At 38.0% G+C, this 19,256-nt stretch overlaps 1 protein-coding gene across 2 annotated transcripts in view; it reads right to left on the bottom strand.

Moving 5' to 3' along the window:
• CARMIL1 (capping protein regulator and myosin 1 linker 1) overlaps positions 1–19,256 on the bottom strand; it is a gene marked incomplete at its 5' end in the record, with an annotated part of 194,315 nt that overhangs the window by 65,717 nt on the left and 109,342 nt on the right. For both annotated transcript variants that reach the window (XM_080338963.1, XM_080338964.1), the window contains 9 exons: positions 1,269–1,323; positions 1,413–1,512; positions 2,845–2,926; positions 7,336–7,405; positions 12,137–12,241; positions 13,149–13,225; positions 13,341–13,418; positions 15,368–15,471; positions 19,018–19,104. In XM_080338963.1, the coding sequence (XP_080195089.1) occupies positions 1,269–1,323; positions 1,413–1,512; positions 2,845–2,926; positions 7,336–7,405; positions 12,137–12,241; positions 13,149–13,225; positions 13,341–13,418; positions 15,368–15,471; positions 19,018–19,104 (758 nt within the window). The remainder of the gene's footprint in view (positions 1–1,268; positions 1,324–1,412; positions 1,513–2,844; positions 2,927–7,335; positions 7,406–12,136; positions 12,242–13,148; positions 13,226–13,340; positions 13,419–15,367; positions 15,472–19,017; positions 19,105–19,256) is intronic.

The following is a 19,256-nucleotide window of genomic DNA, read 5'->3' as shown; positions in this document are numbered from 1 at the left end:
ATGATGCTCCATCTGACTTGTGCAAACAAGGATTTTCTGCTTTCTTTACAGATTCTAACTCAATTAGAATCAGCTCCGGTGTCTGTATGCAGCACTTCACTGTGTCACACTGACATCCCATGATTTAAAGACTCAGATGAGGAGGTAGTCAAAGAATCAAGAAAAAACCCAGTATCACCAATCTCAACTAAAAGGACACACAGAGAGGCCTAGTTAAACAAATCACTTCAAATATAACTAAGCAGTAATAAAAGATGAACATAAAAATACGGGTATAATGGATTTTGTACAGAAGGAGACATCGGAAACCCTGGTAAAAACTGCTCCACTGAATTGCAGGGTGCAGACACAGATGGGAGCAGAAAATAAGAAAGCGTGGAGACCATGAAATGGGAGGTAGAACAATACACACAACAGGAATAGCAGGTGTTTAGACAACTGAAGTCTACAGTCAGCTATTTGTGGAGAAGAAGGAAAGCAGAGCTTGCTTGTTACTCGGATGGGGAATGAAAGAGAAAAAAAAGGACTAAAAATAAAGATTGATAAGGATGAGAGTAACAAAACACCTTAAGATTCCCTTATAGCCAAAACTAGGATGCCAAGTAAGGCAGGAACACAAACCCACCCACAAAAGTCTTTCAGAATCAGGAGAGAGGGTGGAAATGAAAGAAGTGGACAAGGATCCCAGTAAGGCACTCTGAAAGGGTTTTATGAAATTGTTCCTGTGATTAATGTACTAGGAGAAGTAGAGAACAGCAGAGTGAATGGTTTGTTTGCATCTTTTGAAGGAGAAAGCGGTTCTGGGAGATCACTGCAGCTTATCCCCAGAACAGCTACCAGGAAACAGTTTATTCTATATATTAAAAAAAACAAAACAAAACAAAACAAAAATTCTGTTGTTGAAGCAGTATCATCACCCAGAGTACACCACCATTCTAATTTCCCTATCAGGACACAAAAGTTTTCAAAGTCTGCACCTACAGGGCTTTATAATTTAGTCATAAGCAACTAGGTTAACACATCTGACTATTTAGAATGAATATTTTTCAACAAGACCAGATCCCAAAACTACCCTAAGAAATGTTTACCTACATACTACACATAATTCAAATTACTATTTGAAAAAAACCAAACCCCAAATGTTGGATGTGTCTATGCAGGATCATGACCAAATTTTATGCAGCAAATTAACACAGTGAAGAACATTACCAGAAATAGGCTGTGAGGGTACAAATACACATGAAGGTAGTAGGCAGAAAGATACTCACTGAATCCTCGTCTTGAATCATCTGAACTAAATTATCAAGTACTGGAGTGAGATTTCTGAGGGAAGAAAAGTAAGGAAGATGATGAAATCAGCAGCTTCTCCTTGTTCATTCTCTTGTTATTTAAAAGAAAAAACAAAGCCTTACTTGGATTTCATGTTGTTAAAGTTTTTGCCTAATGCCAAGTGTCTTATTGATCGGTTTTTACTAAGCCATACTACAAGGGTTGAGAGGTCAGATTCTAGGCCTGTAAAGAATCAAATTAGATTAAGAATTAAACCACATTTTCACAAAAATCCCAAACAGGGTCCAATTATTAGTGCTATATTCACTCAAGTAACTAAACCAGTGTACTAATTTCCAAGAGCTCTAGAAAAAATTAAATTCTTCTATTTTTTTTTTTCCTTTTTGGCTCTTTTATTCTGTGAGAATAAATGTTTCCTCTAAAATGAGCCCTTTAAATTGCCACCCTAATCAGCCTTTTGAAGGCACCTCTCAGAAACACAGAAGAGAAGCATGGTCCCTTATCTGTAGTCCACCCACCCAAGGGTAGCTCTCACATTGTCAGACAGAGTTTGAAGTTCCTTGGAGAATTCTGAGACCATGCTAATTGCTAGTCGTAGCAGAGCTGTGTGCCAACAAGGTCTCAAAGCCTTCAACTGCAAAACGGATAACATAGCAGACCATTAATAAAATGACCCAAAAAATGAGAAAAGTTTTATTGTACTCCTAAGTAATAAAAAGACTTTGCTGGAGGACTGCATTCCCAAACCAGTGGTGTATTTGAAGACTCCACTAGTTAGATTACAATGGGTTACAATCCAGATTCACAGGATAATTTTTAAGTCAAAAATCTTTTTCTTTCTAACAATTGATCTGTTTACATAATTGGGCTGAGTCAGTAGCTCCCAAAGCTCCCCACTTGCCAATCCATCCCAGCTTTCTTGGGGATTCAACTATACTGGAAATCTCTTTCTGAAAAACTTCTGCATTTGGCTGTCAGAGGGTCAAACACAGCAGGTGAACGCTTCCACTCCATACATCTACAATTTGAGTTTGCAAGATGAGAGGTGATCTGGTATTCCCAGCTGGGATACACAGAGCCTCCAAAGCAGGAATAGTCCAAGACTTCCAAAGACTCAGACAGGCCTTCTCTGACCTGAAGCTGGTTGACCATTTGCTCCAAATTTCCCTCTCTTGCTTTTTCAGTATCATGATGTCAGCTTCATTCTGTACCTGGTCTTTTCCTTTCTTCTTTCCCTACACTTGCATTTCTCATTTAGCTTCTCACTCTCTTGTACTTACAACCCACTTTCCTCTAGATCTAATATGATGTGTGTTCATTCTGCTGTTTCACGTTTATTTCAAACAACATAAACTTCTGAGGGTACAGTTAGTCTATTAACATTTCTTATATGCTTTAGAGCAGTCAGAGTTCTTGGTCTGAAACATATCCATGACCCATATGGCAAGTAATCATAAAGCAAGAGTGACCATCCTTGATTTCACTGTGAGCTGAAAGAGAAAGTTTCTCAGATTCTGGATTGCACGACCCTCCATTCCTGTTCTGGGTACTTACCATTGTCTGAAATATCTAGGCTGGTGATATTGTGTATTTCTGCTATGCATCCTTCCAAGACTTGTGCACCTCCCGATCTTAACTAGAGACAAAACATCATCCATTTTTGCAAACTAGTTATGGTTTCAAGATCAAACAGAAAACATTGGCAGGAGATTTGTGAATACAGAAGGCACTACCAGTGGCAAAAACAACAGCAGCAGAAGTTACAGACATCAACATGACCACCTAAGCACACGTTGCTACAATTTCATCCTTCTCTCTCACTATTTCTGTATAAATGAGAAAAGGGACTCACTTTCATTTCTCTTAAAACTACTGCTCAGCAGTTAAATCAAGGAAAGATTCAAGTGGTGCAGACACCATGAATCCTTCAGCACTTGTGCCAGGCAGTGACTGCAGGACTTTAGTGCAGGTTCCCTACATGTAAGGACCAGGACATTGCGAACATCCAGTGAGAAAAAAACCCTAAACTTAGCACGGGAGATGAACATGCAACACATCGCCCTTGAATTCCACTATAACCAAAGCTTATAGCAAGCATCTTCTTTCAGCTCTTAGCACAATGCTAGGGTGCCCAGGTCAAAGATGAGTAGCAAATTTAAAAAATAAAATAAATAAAATAAAATTTTATATATATATATTTATATATATATATATAAAAATATATATATATAAAATCTACAAAATTATGTTTCCCTGTCACTGGAATGAAAATTTAAATAATCCAATTCTACAACAGCCAAACACACACACACGAAAAAAAACCAAACAAGAGAAATCTGTACTTTACCTTCTTTTAAATTTAAAAACAAGCATAAAAGATAAAAACAGCAACAACAACAAAAATGCCTAGCTGGGAAGTATCAGTTATGGTACTATTAATCTGAAATATTAAATGAATACAAAAGAAATATCAGGATTTAATGAAAAACAATGAAATTGCCTAGGGGAAAACATCAAAAACCTAAGTTGTTAAAAATTACACACTTATTTACTAATGCCACTGAATTAAACATGCAACTTTCTTGGTTTTTTTTTTTTTCCAAAGAAGCAAAGGCATTTTCTTATTTCTTGCAGCTCTGAAAATTTCATAAAGTACATTTCACTATATGAACTTCCCCCCAGGAAAAGACTTGAGCAAAAGAGGAGAAAAGTTATACAAAATTTCTGGTTTTGCATTTTCTGTTTCCACTTTCCTGGCTTCAAAAAACCAGAAAGCTTTTTCAAACATGAAATAGCCTTTTCATCTCCTGTGCATAAAAAATGAGTAATATTTTACTTAGCTTACTTGGCTAAACATCCTGGATCAACCTGCTAATATTTCTATGAATAGTCTCTTTTATCCGTGCTATAATTAAGGAACCATAAATGCCTTCAGAAGTATTTTTCAATAAAGACTTGACTTTGCACTTTTTAGAAAGTTTCAGATATACGATTGATTAACAAGCAACTCAACAACTTGGTCTGAGCATTTAAAAAACAGTGGTGGTCAAAGTCAATATGTAAATCATAAGTCACATCTGGAAGTTTAAGAGATAGAGAACGTAAGGCACCTTTCCTCGTCGGCATAAAACAAACCCTACCCATCCTCACCCTGTCCTCTCAGGAAGTGGTCAGATTAAAGTCTGTATTTGGGACAGAAGTGGTTTGATTTCAGCTCATCTTCATTTTTTGTAAGAGCGTTTGTAGTATTTGCTGTATGAATGCCAAAATCATTCAGTTTCGTTCTATGCTGCTCTCTCAGTGTGGGCCACCACAAGACAACCATTTTACACAGTGCCACGTCTATTACTGAAGAATCTATGGAACTGGTAGATTATGTGCAGTCTTGGATTGGTTGTTGGTATGGTAAAAGTTCTATACACTAAAATTACACTCACAATAGAATCCAAATGTTTATGCTATATAATACTTCAAGGGTTGAAGCGGATAATTTTTTAGAAGCAGCTTTCAATCTTGTACTGATATTTCCATATTCAAAATCTTAAATATACAAACATTTCATGTGCACAAATGGTGATATCTATTTAATCTGAAGGTGATGATAACTTGACTTTTAGGATGAAAATTTACTGCAACTGTATTAAAATAATATATATATATATAAAAGCAGAGGTTAATTGAAGAGGCATTTAACAATGTGAACTGTGATACTGAAAAAAACCAACCTCTCTACGATTTCCTAAATGACATTGTTCTGAGACTACAAATACAAGCTCTTATTCAGAAAATGAAGAACAACCCTTCAACAATAAAAAAATGCCAAGCGTGTTCAAAGCTATGAGGTACTAACATGGGAAAGGCAAACAAAGCTGCTTACTGATTTAAGAATTAAGGTAAAGCATGGAGGGTACTTACACAGTGACCAAGCTAAGGGAAGCAGAAGGGAAAAGAGTGAAATACATCAGTGCTGAGCAGGTAGAAACAAAAATGTAATTTTCGTAGTAAAATAATTAAAACAAACAAACAAACAAGCAAGCAATATAAAATGATTAAGCTTGTAGTTAATATATCAGAAAATTATGGGAGCAAACGAAAAGTGGTGGGAAAGGGAAGGAACAGAGAGATTTATCCTTCCATAGTTGAGTACAGCTTGCCTGATGTAGGGAAGAGGAGGGAAAAGCTGAAGCTTTGGCTTCATGGCCTCCTAACAGCGTGTGCTTGCAGGAGCTGGGAGTAGTGCAAGTTGGCAGCTTCCCACAGCCCCGTTTTGGGGTGATCAGATCACCCTGCCTGGCCCACAGAGGGGAGGGAGAGGGGGAGCAGGACCCCGCGGTGCTCGGCCCACCCAGGGTACTCCCAGCTCCTGGTGCATCAATGCCCAGACTGCTGGACGCATAACTTCTTGTTTCCAAAGCACGTGAGGATGGGTGAAGCTCAGTGATGTGAAAAAAATGTAATGGAAAGGATCTAAGGAAGTGCTGTCTGTTTGGAGGGGCCAGCTATGGGAGTTTGGCATGATGCCTTCCTTTCTGTCATGAGAGTCGGCCATGACCACTTGTGCTTTGGCGTCCAATAAATCAAAACAACCTTCCAAGGGCTTCTCCATATCCCACCCTGAGCGGTATTTAATGAAAGGCTTGCATTTTGACTCCTGTCAACCCTCATTGATTTATATACTAATTTACACTCTCATTACTTACGTTTGTGTTTTATTGGTTTATTCTTTTAAGGTTATGATTACAGGACTTTATTTTTGCTACTTTAGTTACTCCTCCCTCTTCCTTCCTCCCTCTGAAAGAAGAATTATCATCTTTCTGATCTCTCTACTCAGAAGCTAGAAGCATGTGTACTTGACTTGAAAGCTTTTCTATTTGGAATTTACATGCAATGCTCTTCAAAGTAATACATTTTTTTTTAAGTATAAAGTATCAAAACAAACTTTAAATGCATACACAATGATTTGGGTTTTTTTTCCTTCATTAGTAAATCTGTCCACATTCCAAAAGCAATCCACCAGGAACCTAAGGCAAGGATTACTGCACCTACGTGTGTTCATCAAATTGCATGTTTCCTACTTAAAGGGAAACTTTCATATTTGAAAGGCACTTCTCGAACAGTTAATACTCAGGAACAGTTAATACTCAGGTGATGGACTTGGAGAGATCTGCTTAACAAGAGAGAGGCTTTCTTTGCAGCTTCAAAAGGAAAGGGTGGCTGCTCAGCTACAGGAGGCCTGAACCAAAGCTGGTTCAAGTTGTTTTTGGCAAAAGGCCACACAGTTCTCTGTGTCACTTTGCCTCACTGATTTCCCAGGGTCTTGGCTGATCTTTTGTCCTAAGTTGTAGCCATGCAGGTATCATCCTGCAAGAGTAGGAACACTTCTGAGAAACAAAGTGCACAGCAAAGCACAGAGAATCAAGAGGGAACAAGATAAAGCAAATTAAGCTGCCACATTGGTTTTATTTATTCTTGAGATATTGAAAGCCATTTGCACAGTACCTCTTAAGTTAATAGCATGCTTCAACCAACTTTTACCCAAGTTCTCTATTAGCTTGAATTGATTAATTGATCAGGAAAGCAGAATTTCTCCCAAGGTTATAAAGAAAACCCACAGAAGAGGAAGCATATGTGTGGATTTGAAGGAAGACAATCAAACCATAGACATGCCTTCAGGACATGCAGCTTCCTGTGACCCATTCACATTTGGGCACCTTGGAAAGTCCTGCTGCAGGGTCCTGTGCAATCACCGCACCAGAGAGCAGGAGCTGCCGAGCAGCAAACAGTGCTGGCTCGGGATTTGGAACAGCTACACTGCAAGGAGGACTTTGCCAACCAGGTGCTGCAGCTGCTTTGAACCTCTGTGCTCATTATTTAGGACGATGCTAACACACAGCAGCTGTTTTTTACCATAACTGCTTCTCTGAGTTCTACCTTTCCCACAACTTATGGCTACAGAAAAAAAATATCTTGCCCAGTGGATTTCACAGGAACTCTCAATTCCACATCATCGTGTCTTTTGAATCCATCCTGATAAACATTCCTTACCTCACAGCTACTGAGATCTAAAGACACCTCCTTCAGATTGTGATTGCAAGCCAGGCCTAATAAAAGCGCTCTGAAAAAGATCAAATTTAGAAGTATTTAAAAGAAAAAAAAAAAAAAAGCAGCTTTACATCATCACCATCTAAGCGATCACAGGTTAATACACCTACAATGCAAAGAACCATTTCAAAACAAAACCACACCAGCTGGGCAGTTATTTCTTAAAGGACAAAGGCAGCATAAACCTGCTGCACTTAAAACCCTCCAGCAGCTTCAAAAACTGCAGGGATGCAAGGCCAATAAAGAAACTGTAAAGCTAATGCTACATCAACATTTAATAACATTCATCAGAGATGCATTTTCTTCAACATTTGCTTTCAAAGAGCATCAAATGACTACAAAAGGAGCGTGCTGTTGTATCACCACACTGACTCTCCGATTTTCCAAAAATTCAGGAAAACAGGGGGGGTTTAATATATGCAAGACACAGTGCAGCCAGCCATTTCAGCCAGGCACAGTGCCTGTAACGCTCAAGTGCTGGATTGTGTTCAAGTATCACACAATTCTCTACTTCTGCAACCCGATAAACATTTACAGATTTCAAAATGATATTTCCAGACAATGATATTCTTTGTCTTCTGGCCGAATGGCAGAGAAGTGTAACAACCACTGATTATGATTTTCATAAAGCCACCATTAAAGCCTTACAGAAGTTTGTTCCCGCACATGAAAGTTATTGTTAACGTCACATTTGTATTAATGCTGTCAAATCAGAAAGCGCAGCAGTATGTGTCTCAGAGAAGGAGCAAACACAATCTGTACATCCCTTCTAGTATCTTTAGAAGAGATGCTGCTTTGAATTAGCAACTGCACAGAGAAACAGAAGGATTCCTCCCCAAACTTCATTTCCGTCAAAATCAAGCTAACAGAATCCAAACACTGCTGATGCATGGAGAGAAAAAAAAACAATCCATTTTGCTGAGCTATTTGCCTACACACTTGCTATGCAAGTAGTGTGTAAAAGCCATATTTTAAATGTGTGCTCCCCAGAAAGGTTTTTCATTTAAACCTATTTATATCTGCCCTGCAGGCATAAATGTTAATCAGACCTTCAATCTTAACAAAGGCAAATATCTTGTGCTTATTTACTTCTCAAGCTATTAATATGCAGACTTTGAAAAATATGTGAAAGCTCTGCAACAGATTTGTTGATGATCCCCATCTAGATTTCCTTCCCAAACATGCTTTTATTCAAAGTTGGTCTGACTGATAATAACTTTGCAAAGAACTTCTTAAACATTTTGAGGCAACATAAAAAATACAGTGCAAGTATAAAAAAAATGTGTAATAAAAAAGAGACACAGTTTTGCTTTACACGTACTCTCTGCATAGGAAGAAAAAAAGGTGTGGGTTTTTTCCTAACTTATTTCCTAAACTCATCCTGAAAAAAATCATATTATTTCTCAATGTTTTGTCATGAAAAATCACCAGCAAGGTCAATGAAGGCAGACATGTTGTAATTACTTAGCCACTACGTTTAAACCACACACATGGCAATACATGGAAGGTCTTGTCAACTGTGGTACGTGCAGAACGCAAGAATTGGCCTTGTAATTGGCATTTGCATGAGAAGCGTATCAGAAACTTGTCTTGTTATAGCACTGACAGATAAAACACAACTTTTGGCAGCGTTCTGTAAACGAGCGAAAACACCAACATGCACTTAAAAAAAGAAGAAGAGAGTATGAACTGCTTAATGCAGTTAAAAAAAAAGAGGGGGAAAAAAGTAACCTGTGATGGAACGCTGACTATATATGACCTTTGTACAAGAATTAAAAGCAATCTTTCCCCACCCACTACATGGCAACCTCGCAGTTCAGTGTTATTAGCAAAAACCTCTTCCCTGAGAGGTTTTACATTAACAGGTCCACCACTGTACATGGAAGTTCATCTCCCTCCCTGACTGCACTGATTAACCAATATCTTTAAACTCCCGGAGTTAGCAGATGTGGTTAAACATACCACAACTGTTGATCTAAAGCAAGTTGAAAAGAAAAATCAAAAAAAAGATCAATCGGGGGAATTTTGGACTCATAGTGTCAGGGATCTGCATTTTATCTATATTTTTTTTCCTGCAGGCAAATCTGAATCACACATCCAACTTGGCGACCTCTGGTTCATGGACGCAAACCAGGAACTTCTCCTTTGTCATAGGACAGTTCCAAGGCCTGAGTTGTCAAAAGCTTTTTGACATGCAGTGATCAAAGATGCCAGAGAGGTACTATTATTGTACACTATGTCGTTTTTAATTTTCCTTCTAGAAATCATCCCTCATGAGCCATTGCAATCTCGGCAATGACAAAAAAATTCCAGCTTCTTGTCTCTAACAAATCCTGTGATCTTGATTGTTCCATAGAAGTTTTGTAATTTCTTACAGTTAAGACCAGAAGGCAAAGCAGCTGCCACAGGATATAGCATATCCTCAGGCCTTTTAATACCAGATTAACTTCCAGAGGATGCTTTTGAAGTATATTAGACAAGCCATCCAGGGTTTGAGAGGGCAATCAAGGTGTACTGCAGGTCATAGTTCTCTGTACGTTTGTGAGATACACTCAGCTCAGACTTACGAAAAAGCTCAGGTCAGAGAACAAGCACATCAAGAAAACTACCAAAAACTATTAAGAGCTCTGTCCTGCCTCCCGGGCAGAGGTGAACGCTGCCATCAAAACAAAACAAAAGAAGCCCAGGCTGAAATGACAGTCAGCCGAGAGTGGCATGGAGATCATCCACGTCCAGCTGGACTTTGGACAGATGCTCCTTTCTGGAGCCATCTGTGCTGGAGAAAGAGGTTACTGTTCTCAGCTAATACTACAATACCCATCACTGCATCTTTACTTCTACCAACACCACTCATGCGAGTAACTCCCTCTAACCCAATTCAGTCAAATTGAGCCAGATTAGCTTAAACATGATCCACAGAGTAGGTTTTCACTAATACTTTGGCTGAAAGGGACTAGGAAGATCTCATTTGCTGCACTGTTGGCAGATCAAGGGGTCACAAGTATTGGGGATAAATTAATACAATAACATCTTCAATGAGTATAGACATTTGTAGAGAGCTAACTTACCAAAACTCCTCACACCGCAGGAGATACTTGACATGCCAATGAGAAGAGTTAAATATGAACCTTAGTGTTTGGGGTTTCTCACCTTTCCTAACCTGTGTAAATATATTGTCTCACAGCATTCTTTTTTTCCTGTAGCACTGATAAGATTGTCTTGTGTATGAGTCACATACATCCTCCATTCTTCTTGCTTCATTAACCATGGCTCCCTGCTGCCCTCCACCACAGAATCAATAGCACTAACTTCATCAGAATCAAAAAATCTGTTTCTCAATAATCACTTTCTGTTTGAAAACACATCAGTACCGCAGCTTCCCAATCTTAGTAAAGTCTGAGCAAGCAAGACAGCAGCTAAGAGCACCACACAGAGCTAAAATGATGGGCTCCTGCAGTTTAATACTGATTTTAATGCAGTGCATCTTACTTCAGCATCATATTCACAGAATCACAGAATGTACTGTACTGTCAGAATGTATTGTACTGTCCCCTCCAAAGTCAAACTGCATTAAGAAAAAATAACCCAAAACACTGTTCACTACTCTTTCCTGTGTGGCACTTGTCAGTTTTCCCTCCTTTAGCTTTCTCCAGGTGGTATCAAAAGCTTTTCATCTAGTACTCACTAACTACTCTTTATATCCAACATCTCTGATTTTACAATTGACTCCCATTCATTAGCTACTCCCTTTGCTGAGCTATTGCATGCTTCCATTCCCTCTTCTCCCTCAGAGGCAGGCTTCCAACCACACAAGTATATGGACATACACACTTATACCTGTATCCAGATAAAGACTTTGGAGGTGTGTTCTCCAAAATGGCTTGTGAACATGTGTAGGCATCTACTACAGACAAGGTTATGTATGTTTTAATACCTATTAGCTAGGAAGATGACACTCTGGAAATATCTTCTTTAATTTACTCCAATAAACACAAGGATTCTGCCAAAATCAGAGAATGACCTATATAGATCAGACCTATCTAGACCTATCTTGACTTCAAAACACATCTGGAAAGTTCAATGCAGTTCAGAATCGCACACATCACAAGAAGGATGACATGGTACCACACAATGTCCCTCAGTCTGCATTGGGCTGTAAAAGGAGTTTCTCTTCACTGCCAGGTAGGTGACTGGAGTCCCCAGTCCACACCACCAGAACCCGTTAGCCACAGGATGGGTGACATACAGCAAAGAGATGTATTACGCTTAGCACTCCTAGAAGCCGCTGCCATCATCTCTCCCCCTAAAAGGAGGGCACAGCTCTGTGCAAGAGGTGTCTCCTCCCAAGCATTGCAACAGGTTGTTTCGCAACGGCTGTTGCAATACCGCAGCCTCAAAGGAATGGCGCTCACATAAATACATAATCCCATTTTACCGTAAAGCAAGGAGTTTTGCTCCTAAGCCACAAAGTAAGAAATATATCACAAAAAAAATGTTGATGGAAGCTAAATGGCTGTGACATTCCCACAGAACAAAACATGATTCATAGTCTCAACAGTGAGATGGAAACAAGATTTCTTGAATGTGAGATCATTGTGAAACTCACTCTTCCAATATCAATAATGTATAAACAGAAAAAAAATATGGAAAATTCCTTCCCCTTCATTTTTAATATGAGGCATTCACATGGTAACAATGCAAACTAGGTTTTAGGCAACAGGAGAAAATGAAATAAAGCTCTTACTTTAGAGGCTCAGGAGGGAGTTTAGTTCCCGAAAGATTAATCTGCATCAAAGCAAGTGAGCTGCTGAAAAACTGTTTGAAGGAGGGAGGGACTTCTTTTCCTTTCCTGTAAGTAAACAAATTCATTAAGAAGTAGCATTTAGATACTTCTTATTCCAATAAACAGTGAATGCAAGCCATCAGAATTGTAATAATCTTTTACGTGTTTAATTTGCTCTACCTTCAACAGCTCTGTAATCAGTGGCTCTCAATTAGCTTAGAAATATAATGTCATCAAAACGTTGATTCAACAAACAATCCTCAGCTTTGCACTGCTGCACAGTAGACGTTACTATCTAGCTTTTTTTTGGTGAACTACAAAGAATGATCATTTAGGTCTGGTTAAAAGTGGACATACTTACGAGCAGAACATCAAATAGGACATTACAAAATCCCTGGAATTGCCTTTTCACCACTTGAAATAATTACTCAGTGCCAGAGTAGCTTATCCCCAATTAGGTATCAGCTCTGCTATGGACCCAAGACACTGATGTGAGGAAAAGGGATCTAATGTTAAAATTTCCTACAGCGCAAGTATTCTACAAAGTTCAGTCTCAAAGACTTTCAAAGGGACTTCCTCCCAGAAAAGGACCAAAAAAGGAATAAAAGCATTTGCAACCATCATCAAATAATGAAAAATACAAACTTTAAAAGCCAAATTTAAAGAGGAGTCAAGTCAGTCAGACTTCAAAGCCTGATGCTATGCCTCTTAGAGACAAAAGACCTGCTGCATCTGTATCACAAAAAATATATTAGACAAGGTAGCTTATTTTATAGCCACTTACCACAGAGAGCAAAAGGGAAAGAAAATATTTTGCTTGGAATAAATAATACGTATTTCATAGAGAACAAAGACTTCCATGACCTCTATAGAGTCTTAGATTTTCTTCTGAGAAAGAAAGGTGCAACACAAGAGCAAGAAATTACAAAACAAAAGATTGCAGGAGGTGAGAGTAATGACATTTAAACTGTACCTGTGAGAAAAAAGGGTCCTAGAGAGGCTAAGCACAGCTAGATGCTGAAGACATCCACGAAGGAGGGCTCCACACACCTGGTTTAAAACAAAGAAGATCTCTTTTACTTTATGTTAACGCAGAAAAGTTCTTAGGAATAGAAGGCGGGGAATGTTTCCTTCGTATTTGAATCTCCACAAAAAACATCTTTACCATATCTAGCGCACACTCCGTGTTGGATAAATCCAGATGAACAAGGGCATTTGGCTGGGCCAGAAAATTGTACAGGCTCTATAATTAATGGACAAAAAGAAAATAATTATCCATGTTAATTTTGATAATATGACACCAATTACTGGATCACTACTTCTCATTACATTTTATAATAAAATTGCACCACAAGATTTAGGTCTGAAAATTCTTCCCACCTAATGAAAGCAAACTGTTTTGCTTTTGAAGGCTACCATTTTTTAAAACAATGGGAAAAAATTATGTTCAGGATACATCTACCAAACTTCACTCTCAATGCAGAAGTCTTGAGTTTCCTTGCAGTTCACTTTCACAGCAACTGCTAATTATTTTAATTAGAAATACCTTGAAATGTCACTCAGTTTGCTGTTACTTTTCAGAAAGCCTAACTAGTTCGCAAGTTTAAGTCAGCGCCTTTAAGCATGAGGGAACCAGCTCATTTGTGTCTGAAGCCCATGGTTATTTCTTAGTATCAGCAGTGCATTAAAGTTTAAGGGACAATACACAACAGGTAACAAGATTTTAATATTGATGGCTTCAGTACTGCATAGGATATGCCATGGAAATGTTAGCGTAGTAAAATTTCTTAGAATACAGTGTTTTATTTGGGTCTTTTTTTAGTCTCAGAGAACAATGCAGAAAGATAAAAGTATGACCTAATTCACAGAAACATGGAACACTCAACTCCACAGAAAATCCAGTCAAACAGAACATGTTCAACGTTTCTAAAATAGATCTATCTTTCTAAAATTTAGGTCATTTAGCCCGAGTACCTCGAGTGCAAGAAAGGTTCCTGCTTCAAAAACCGCTGTGCTTTGCTATGGTTCATTTTAATTGCTACATAACAGGACTTCCTTGCTCCTGTTGGAAGACTGTTCCACAGATTAAGAGATCTCAGTACTAGCAGTCTTTTTCTTTGAACCATATTTCTCGCTCTGACAGGCTAAGAAAAGCCTCATTTTTTGTATTTATGTCCCTTAAAATATTGTAGGTAGACACCAGATTTCTTTAAGCATTGCCTATCAAAGTTGCACATTTTTTTCTAATATTTGTTTTTACATTATTTGCTATGCTATTCTCTCTTTAAGAATAATTCACTGTGTCTTTATTTACACGTAACTACTGTTTGCTACCTTTTAAATCCTCTTGTATCACTGAAACTTTCGCCTCTTATGTCTAAAAAGACTAGTTCTTTGAACGTGGTGATGAATGTAAAACTAGTAAGATTTGTGTCAAAGTCAACCATCATGTCTGACTGCACTTTAAAAGATAAGATTGAGTGACTCCGCTGTTGCATGTTTCAGATGCTCAATACTAAAAGAATTCAAAACCTGACACTTACATGCACACAACTTCTGTTGTGAGAGAGAACTACAGATATAACAGTCAAAAAGTAAATACATACAAATTGAGAACTAAGTGAAGAGAAATAGAGCTGCATCTCTACGGCTAAAGATGAGCAAAGCAATTTCAAAAATAATTATATTCTTCAAAGAATCATGAGCTTCAATAGTGCACGTCAAGGAGGTCCACAGATTTATTTATACAAAAAAAAATATTGAAAACCAGTTACTAAGTCCTTCCAAGTTAAAATAAATAATTTCCAACCTTCCAACAAAAATTTTGTTATACACTTATCACTAAAAAATGAGATTTTTTTAACTGTGTTTTGGCCACTTTCAAAAAGGACTCAGGGAGCATGGTAAGTCCCCTGAAATAAGTGGCACACCTGCAGTTTTCTCATTTAGCAGTGAAAGCCAAGGACTAGCAGAAAGAACTAAAATTATGTGGATTTGTTTAGTCATGTGGGGCCATTTAATTCCATGACTACATACTGAAGAGTAGAGATCAAAATGTTATTTCCTATCCCTACTAGAACTGTACTGAAATAAAGGCAAAAAAAATGATCTAAACAACACGGCTGTGCCCTTCCCTTAACAATTAATAAAGACATCCATTCATTAACTCACAAATGAGAAGCAAGTGCTTACTGAGAGATCATCGCCGCGGAGTGCGTTCCCTGAGAGGTCAAGATAGACGAGCGTGTTCGCGATCAGCGAGTTGGCACTCAGTGACTGGGAAAGGCTGTTCACCCCTGCCAAAAACATACATGAATAAATGTTTAATGACCTCCTGCCACCACGATGACACTATAGGAGAGGAATAAAAGTCACATGGCAGGCATGAGTCCCTTTCCTGCCACTTTACGCCCAGTTTTGCCCAGACAACACCCCATCAGCTGCCCTGATGAAGCCACAGTGTGTTATAGCTCCTGGATCCAGGGACATAGTCTTTTTGCAAAGTCTGCAATGGCTTTAACAGTGCAATCTCATTTTGAAACAGATTTTTAAAACAGAGTTTACTCCATAATGTTAAGAGCGTATCTTCTTGCAAAGAAAAATACTTAAAGTGTCTGCGGAAGCAGATGAAAGTATATGTGGAACACCAAGTACATTAACAATTATAATTGTCTGAACTTCAAAAGCAGCTGACGAGGCCTAGAAATTAAGAATACTTCAATTACATACTTGTAATTTCAGAAAAACAGATAGTTAATTAAAATATCAAGACACAAATAAAGACTCTCAGTACTTGATCAGAACAAATACATATTTTTCACATTAAAATTAAAAAGCTCACACTGGGAACAAACCAGTCAGAGCTTTCTTCCTCTAAAAATTTTCCACTTTTCCAAATACAAATTAGGTTGTGGCTAATTCCAGCGAATCTAACATTCACCTGAGGGTTCTGTATCTTATCACCAAGTTTTTAGTTTATTGTCGATGCCCGTTGTTGACTTCCAAGCAGTGCACATGTGCATTGCTTACATTGGTGCATTTTTTAAGTGCCTGGGCAAAGCCATAAAGCAGACAAGTGTTTTGATCTACCAAACAATACCGGGCAATTTCTCAAACCTACTGGTCCGTGAAAATGGACTGGCATTCAATAGGTGGAACATGTCCTTTCTTCATTTAAAAATAATTACAAAATGGATTTATGAGTAAGGATGTGGCTAGCAAGCCACTGGAAACCAAAATACCCCACTTCAGTGCTTTAGTTTTCCAAGTTTCCAAATATTCAGAAAGTCTCCCATGTTAGTAGTATGGCTCTTGGTTTCAGAAGGCCTTTGATTCTGAAGAGAATCAAAGCACAGTAACATCTTCACCAAGTCTCAAAACTTTTTTGTTCAGTGTAATTTTTCTTTTATCTTAATATTGCACTGTTACAACCACACCCTATCTATAGAGGAAAACTGCTAATTAATAATTTTTGAAAGATCTAAAAGCTCTATTTAACCACTAGAGTGTATAGCTCTGTATTCACTTTAGCAAGTCTTCTCTACCAGCATTTATAAGCAACAAGAAGTAGAAGAAATTAATATAATGTACTGTGAACAATCCAGCATATACTATTGAGAACCAATTTTGGCAGTACAGGAGTGGTGTCCAAGTTTAGGAGAGAATCAAATAATCCATAACATTGCTGCTTGTTTTATGTTTAAAAAGAGCCAACTGCTCAAAATCAACCACATCACTGAAGGCAAACAATACGAATGAGGGATTTTTTTTAGTAGCCTTTGGCTTGGCCTTAGAAAAGCCAGACCTATCTTTGAATGAGTATACTAGAATTTTCCATTTAACCAGAATCTTAAAAATCAATAATTTTTGTTTGAACTTCACCAACCTCATGCTATATTCTAACACTAATCCCACTTTCATTTGCAGACAATCTTTCATGCTCTTTTACTGTTCTCAGGAGGCTCAGAGTGTTAACAGCTCTCAGGAACTTTGCAATACAATATTTGAAGAAAGATCAGCTGGGAAGTTAACACCTGAACTTCACTTCTCAGTCTTACAAACTTATCTCAAATATAAAACACTTCTAAAATAAGGTCAAAACAGTGAGGGATTGTACAGAATTTCTGAAACCAAAAAGCTCAAAGTAAAAAAAAAAAAATAATAATTTAAAAAAAAAAATCCATCCACCTTGGAGCCTACTAAACCCAAGATCTCCTTTCCTCCTCAATATTATAAGTTCAAAAATAGCCTCCCAAATTAAAACCAACTCAACGCTGTTTTCTTAAGTTAAAGGAAAACTGGTTAAGACAGGCAGCTTTGCAGACAACTGAAGATGTGAAGCTGAGTTTCTTTGGGTCCAGAGGGTTATAAGAATTCCAATTTTAAGTGATTGCATATACTTTTTTAAGGAATTCTGAGGAGCTGCCATGGGACAATAGTCACAGTGACATGTTACTCTCTGGAGAATAGACAGTCATTGCAATGCAGTCAGGACAAAGATTCACATGAGGTGAGTATTACACATACTGGCATATATTTTCAGCTTTTCTTTGAAGATTTTCTTCAGAAAGTGTGTTAAAAACTTTCCAAATTCTTTTCATAACCTCAGAATTCATTTTTACTGACAAGAGTTTTGTGGATGAACTTTATCAAGCTGGCATTTACTCCTTACGAAGACAGAAGTGTAGTTAGAGTGTTCTCTTAACTCAACAATCACAAGCACTCGCTGAAATCATTCAGATTATATGAAGAAAAGCACAGGATGAATGAACACACCAGAACCGCAGGGACTTCCATCAAATTCATGAACATCTAATCTCAAGAGTACAAGTAAAGGTAATCAAGATTCTTAATCAATTGCTTGTCAACAAAAATTGAGTTAGCAGTGGAAAAAAAAAAACCTACCCCAGAGTTTAATAAGGTCTTTTGAATGAGAATCATGATTGAATAAAGTCAGTCTAGGGTTTACTATTTAATTAAGTATACCAAGTGCTATAAAACACTCAAAACAGAACAAAAAAAAGTCTTCACTCCACCCATATTCCCCCAGGTCAATCCTTAAAGCTCAGGAGAACACAGAATCTGCACTTCACAGAGCAATAATTAAAAGGATAAAAGAGCATGGCTCCTATCAGGTATCAACTAATGTCCTTCACAGATTGCAACTCACTCATCTTCTCCAGGTCATCAACATCTGTGAAAAAGCTTCAATAATGTTGGTGTATTTTTTCTATTTTTAACACTTGTATTCTATAGAGGAGACCCTGCGTTTGTGCAGTCTGTTTAAGAGGTCAATGCATCTATTATTTGTAAAACAGCAATGAAAAAAATGCTGAAAGCTTCTGACTTGTGTTTCCGTACTGCTATTGCTTTTAAAACGCACATACATTTCAATTATAGTACCAAATTGGAAATTTGTGAGTTATAAAACATGGAAGTCTTTACTCAGAGCAAACTGCTTAACAGTCATTGTCACAACACTTGGTTTCATAAAATAATTGCATGCAAAACATTCGGAAAATTCCCTACACATTTTTGCTTCAGACATCTTTTGGAAGCATATAGGAAGCACATCATTCCTGCCAGTTCTAAATTCAGTCTTTCTTTAGAATACAGGCTCAAGCCCAAAGCTTAGAAAAGCAAGTAGGAGCTTTACAAAGTGCTAAAGGGGATGCAGAACTCAGCCTATGGTTCAGCAACCCAACTGCAAAAAAGCAGCTGTGTTGTTGAGAATACACATGTAAATCAATTACAGAATTAATTACTTTATAATCTGGCAACAAAAGGTATCATTAGGATGGAAGCCTGAAACCTTTAGAAAGAGGCATACTTATAAGACATACCTTTAGGTGACAAGGAGGTTTTAGATAAATTTAAATGCTTCAGTCCCTTTGGAAGTTTGGCGAACTGGATGCTCAAGGATGACACACCTGTGGGGCGGAGAGAAGAGAAAATAGATGTTTCCAGTTTAGCTGGGTGATCCCAGGTACCCCCACCAACAATCACACCGGGGGCAAACACCCTTACAGGAGGAACTGCGTTCACTGTGGGGGTAGGCCCACAATTACCCTGTCTTTCTATG

The sequence above is a fragment of the Nesoenas mayeri genome (genome assembly GCF_963082525.1).
Source record: "Nesoenas mayeri genome assembly, chromosome: 2".
NCBI classification, from domain to species: domain Eukaryota; kingdom Metazoa; phylum Chordata; class Aves; order Columbiformes; family Columbidae; genus Nesoenas; species Nesoenas mayeri.
Note: the sequence above shows the minus strand (reverse complement) of the source record. Positions and strands in the feature narration are given on the sequence as shown.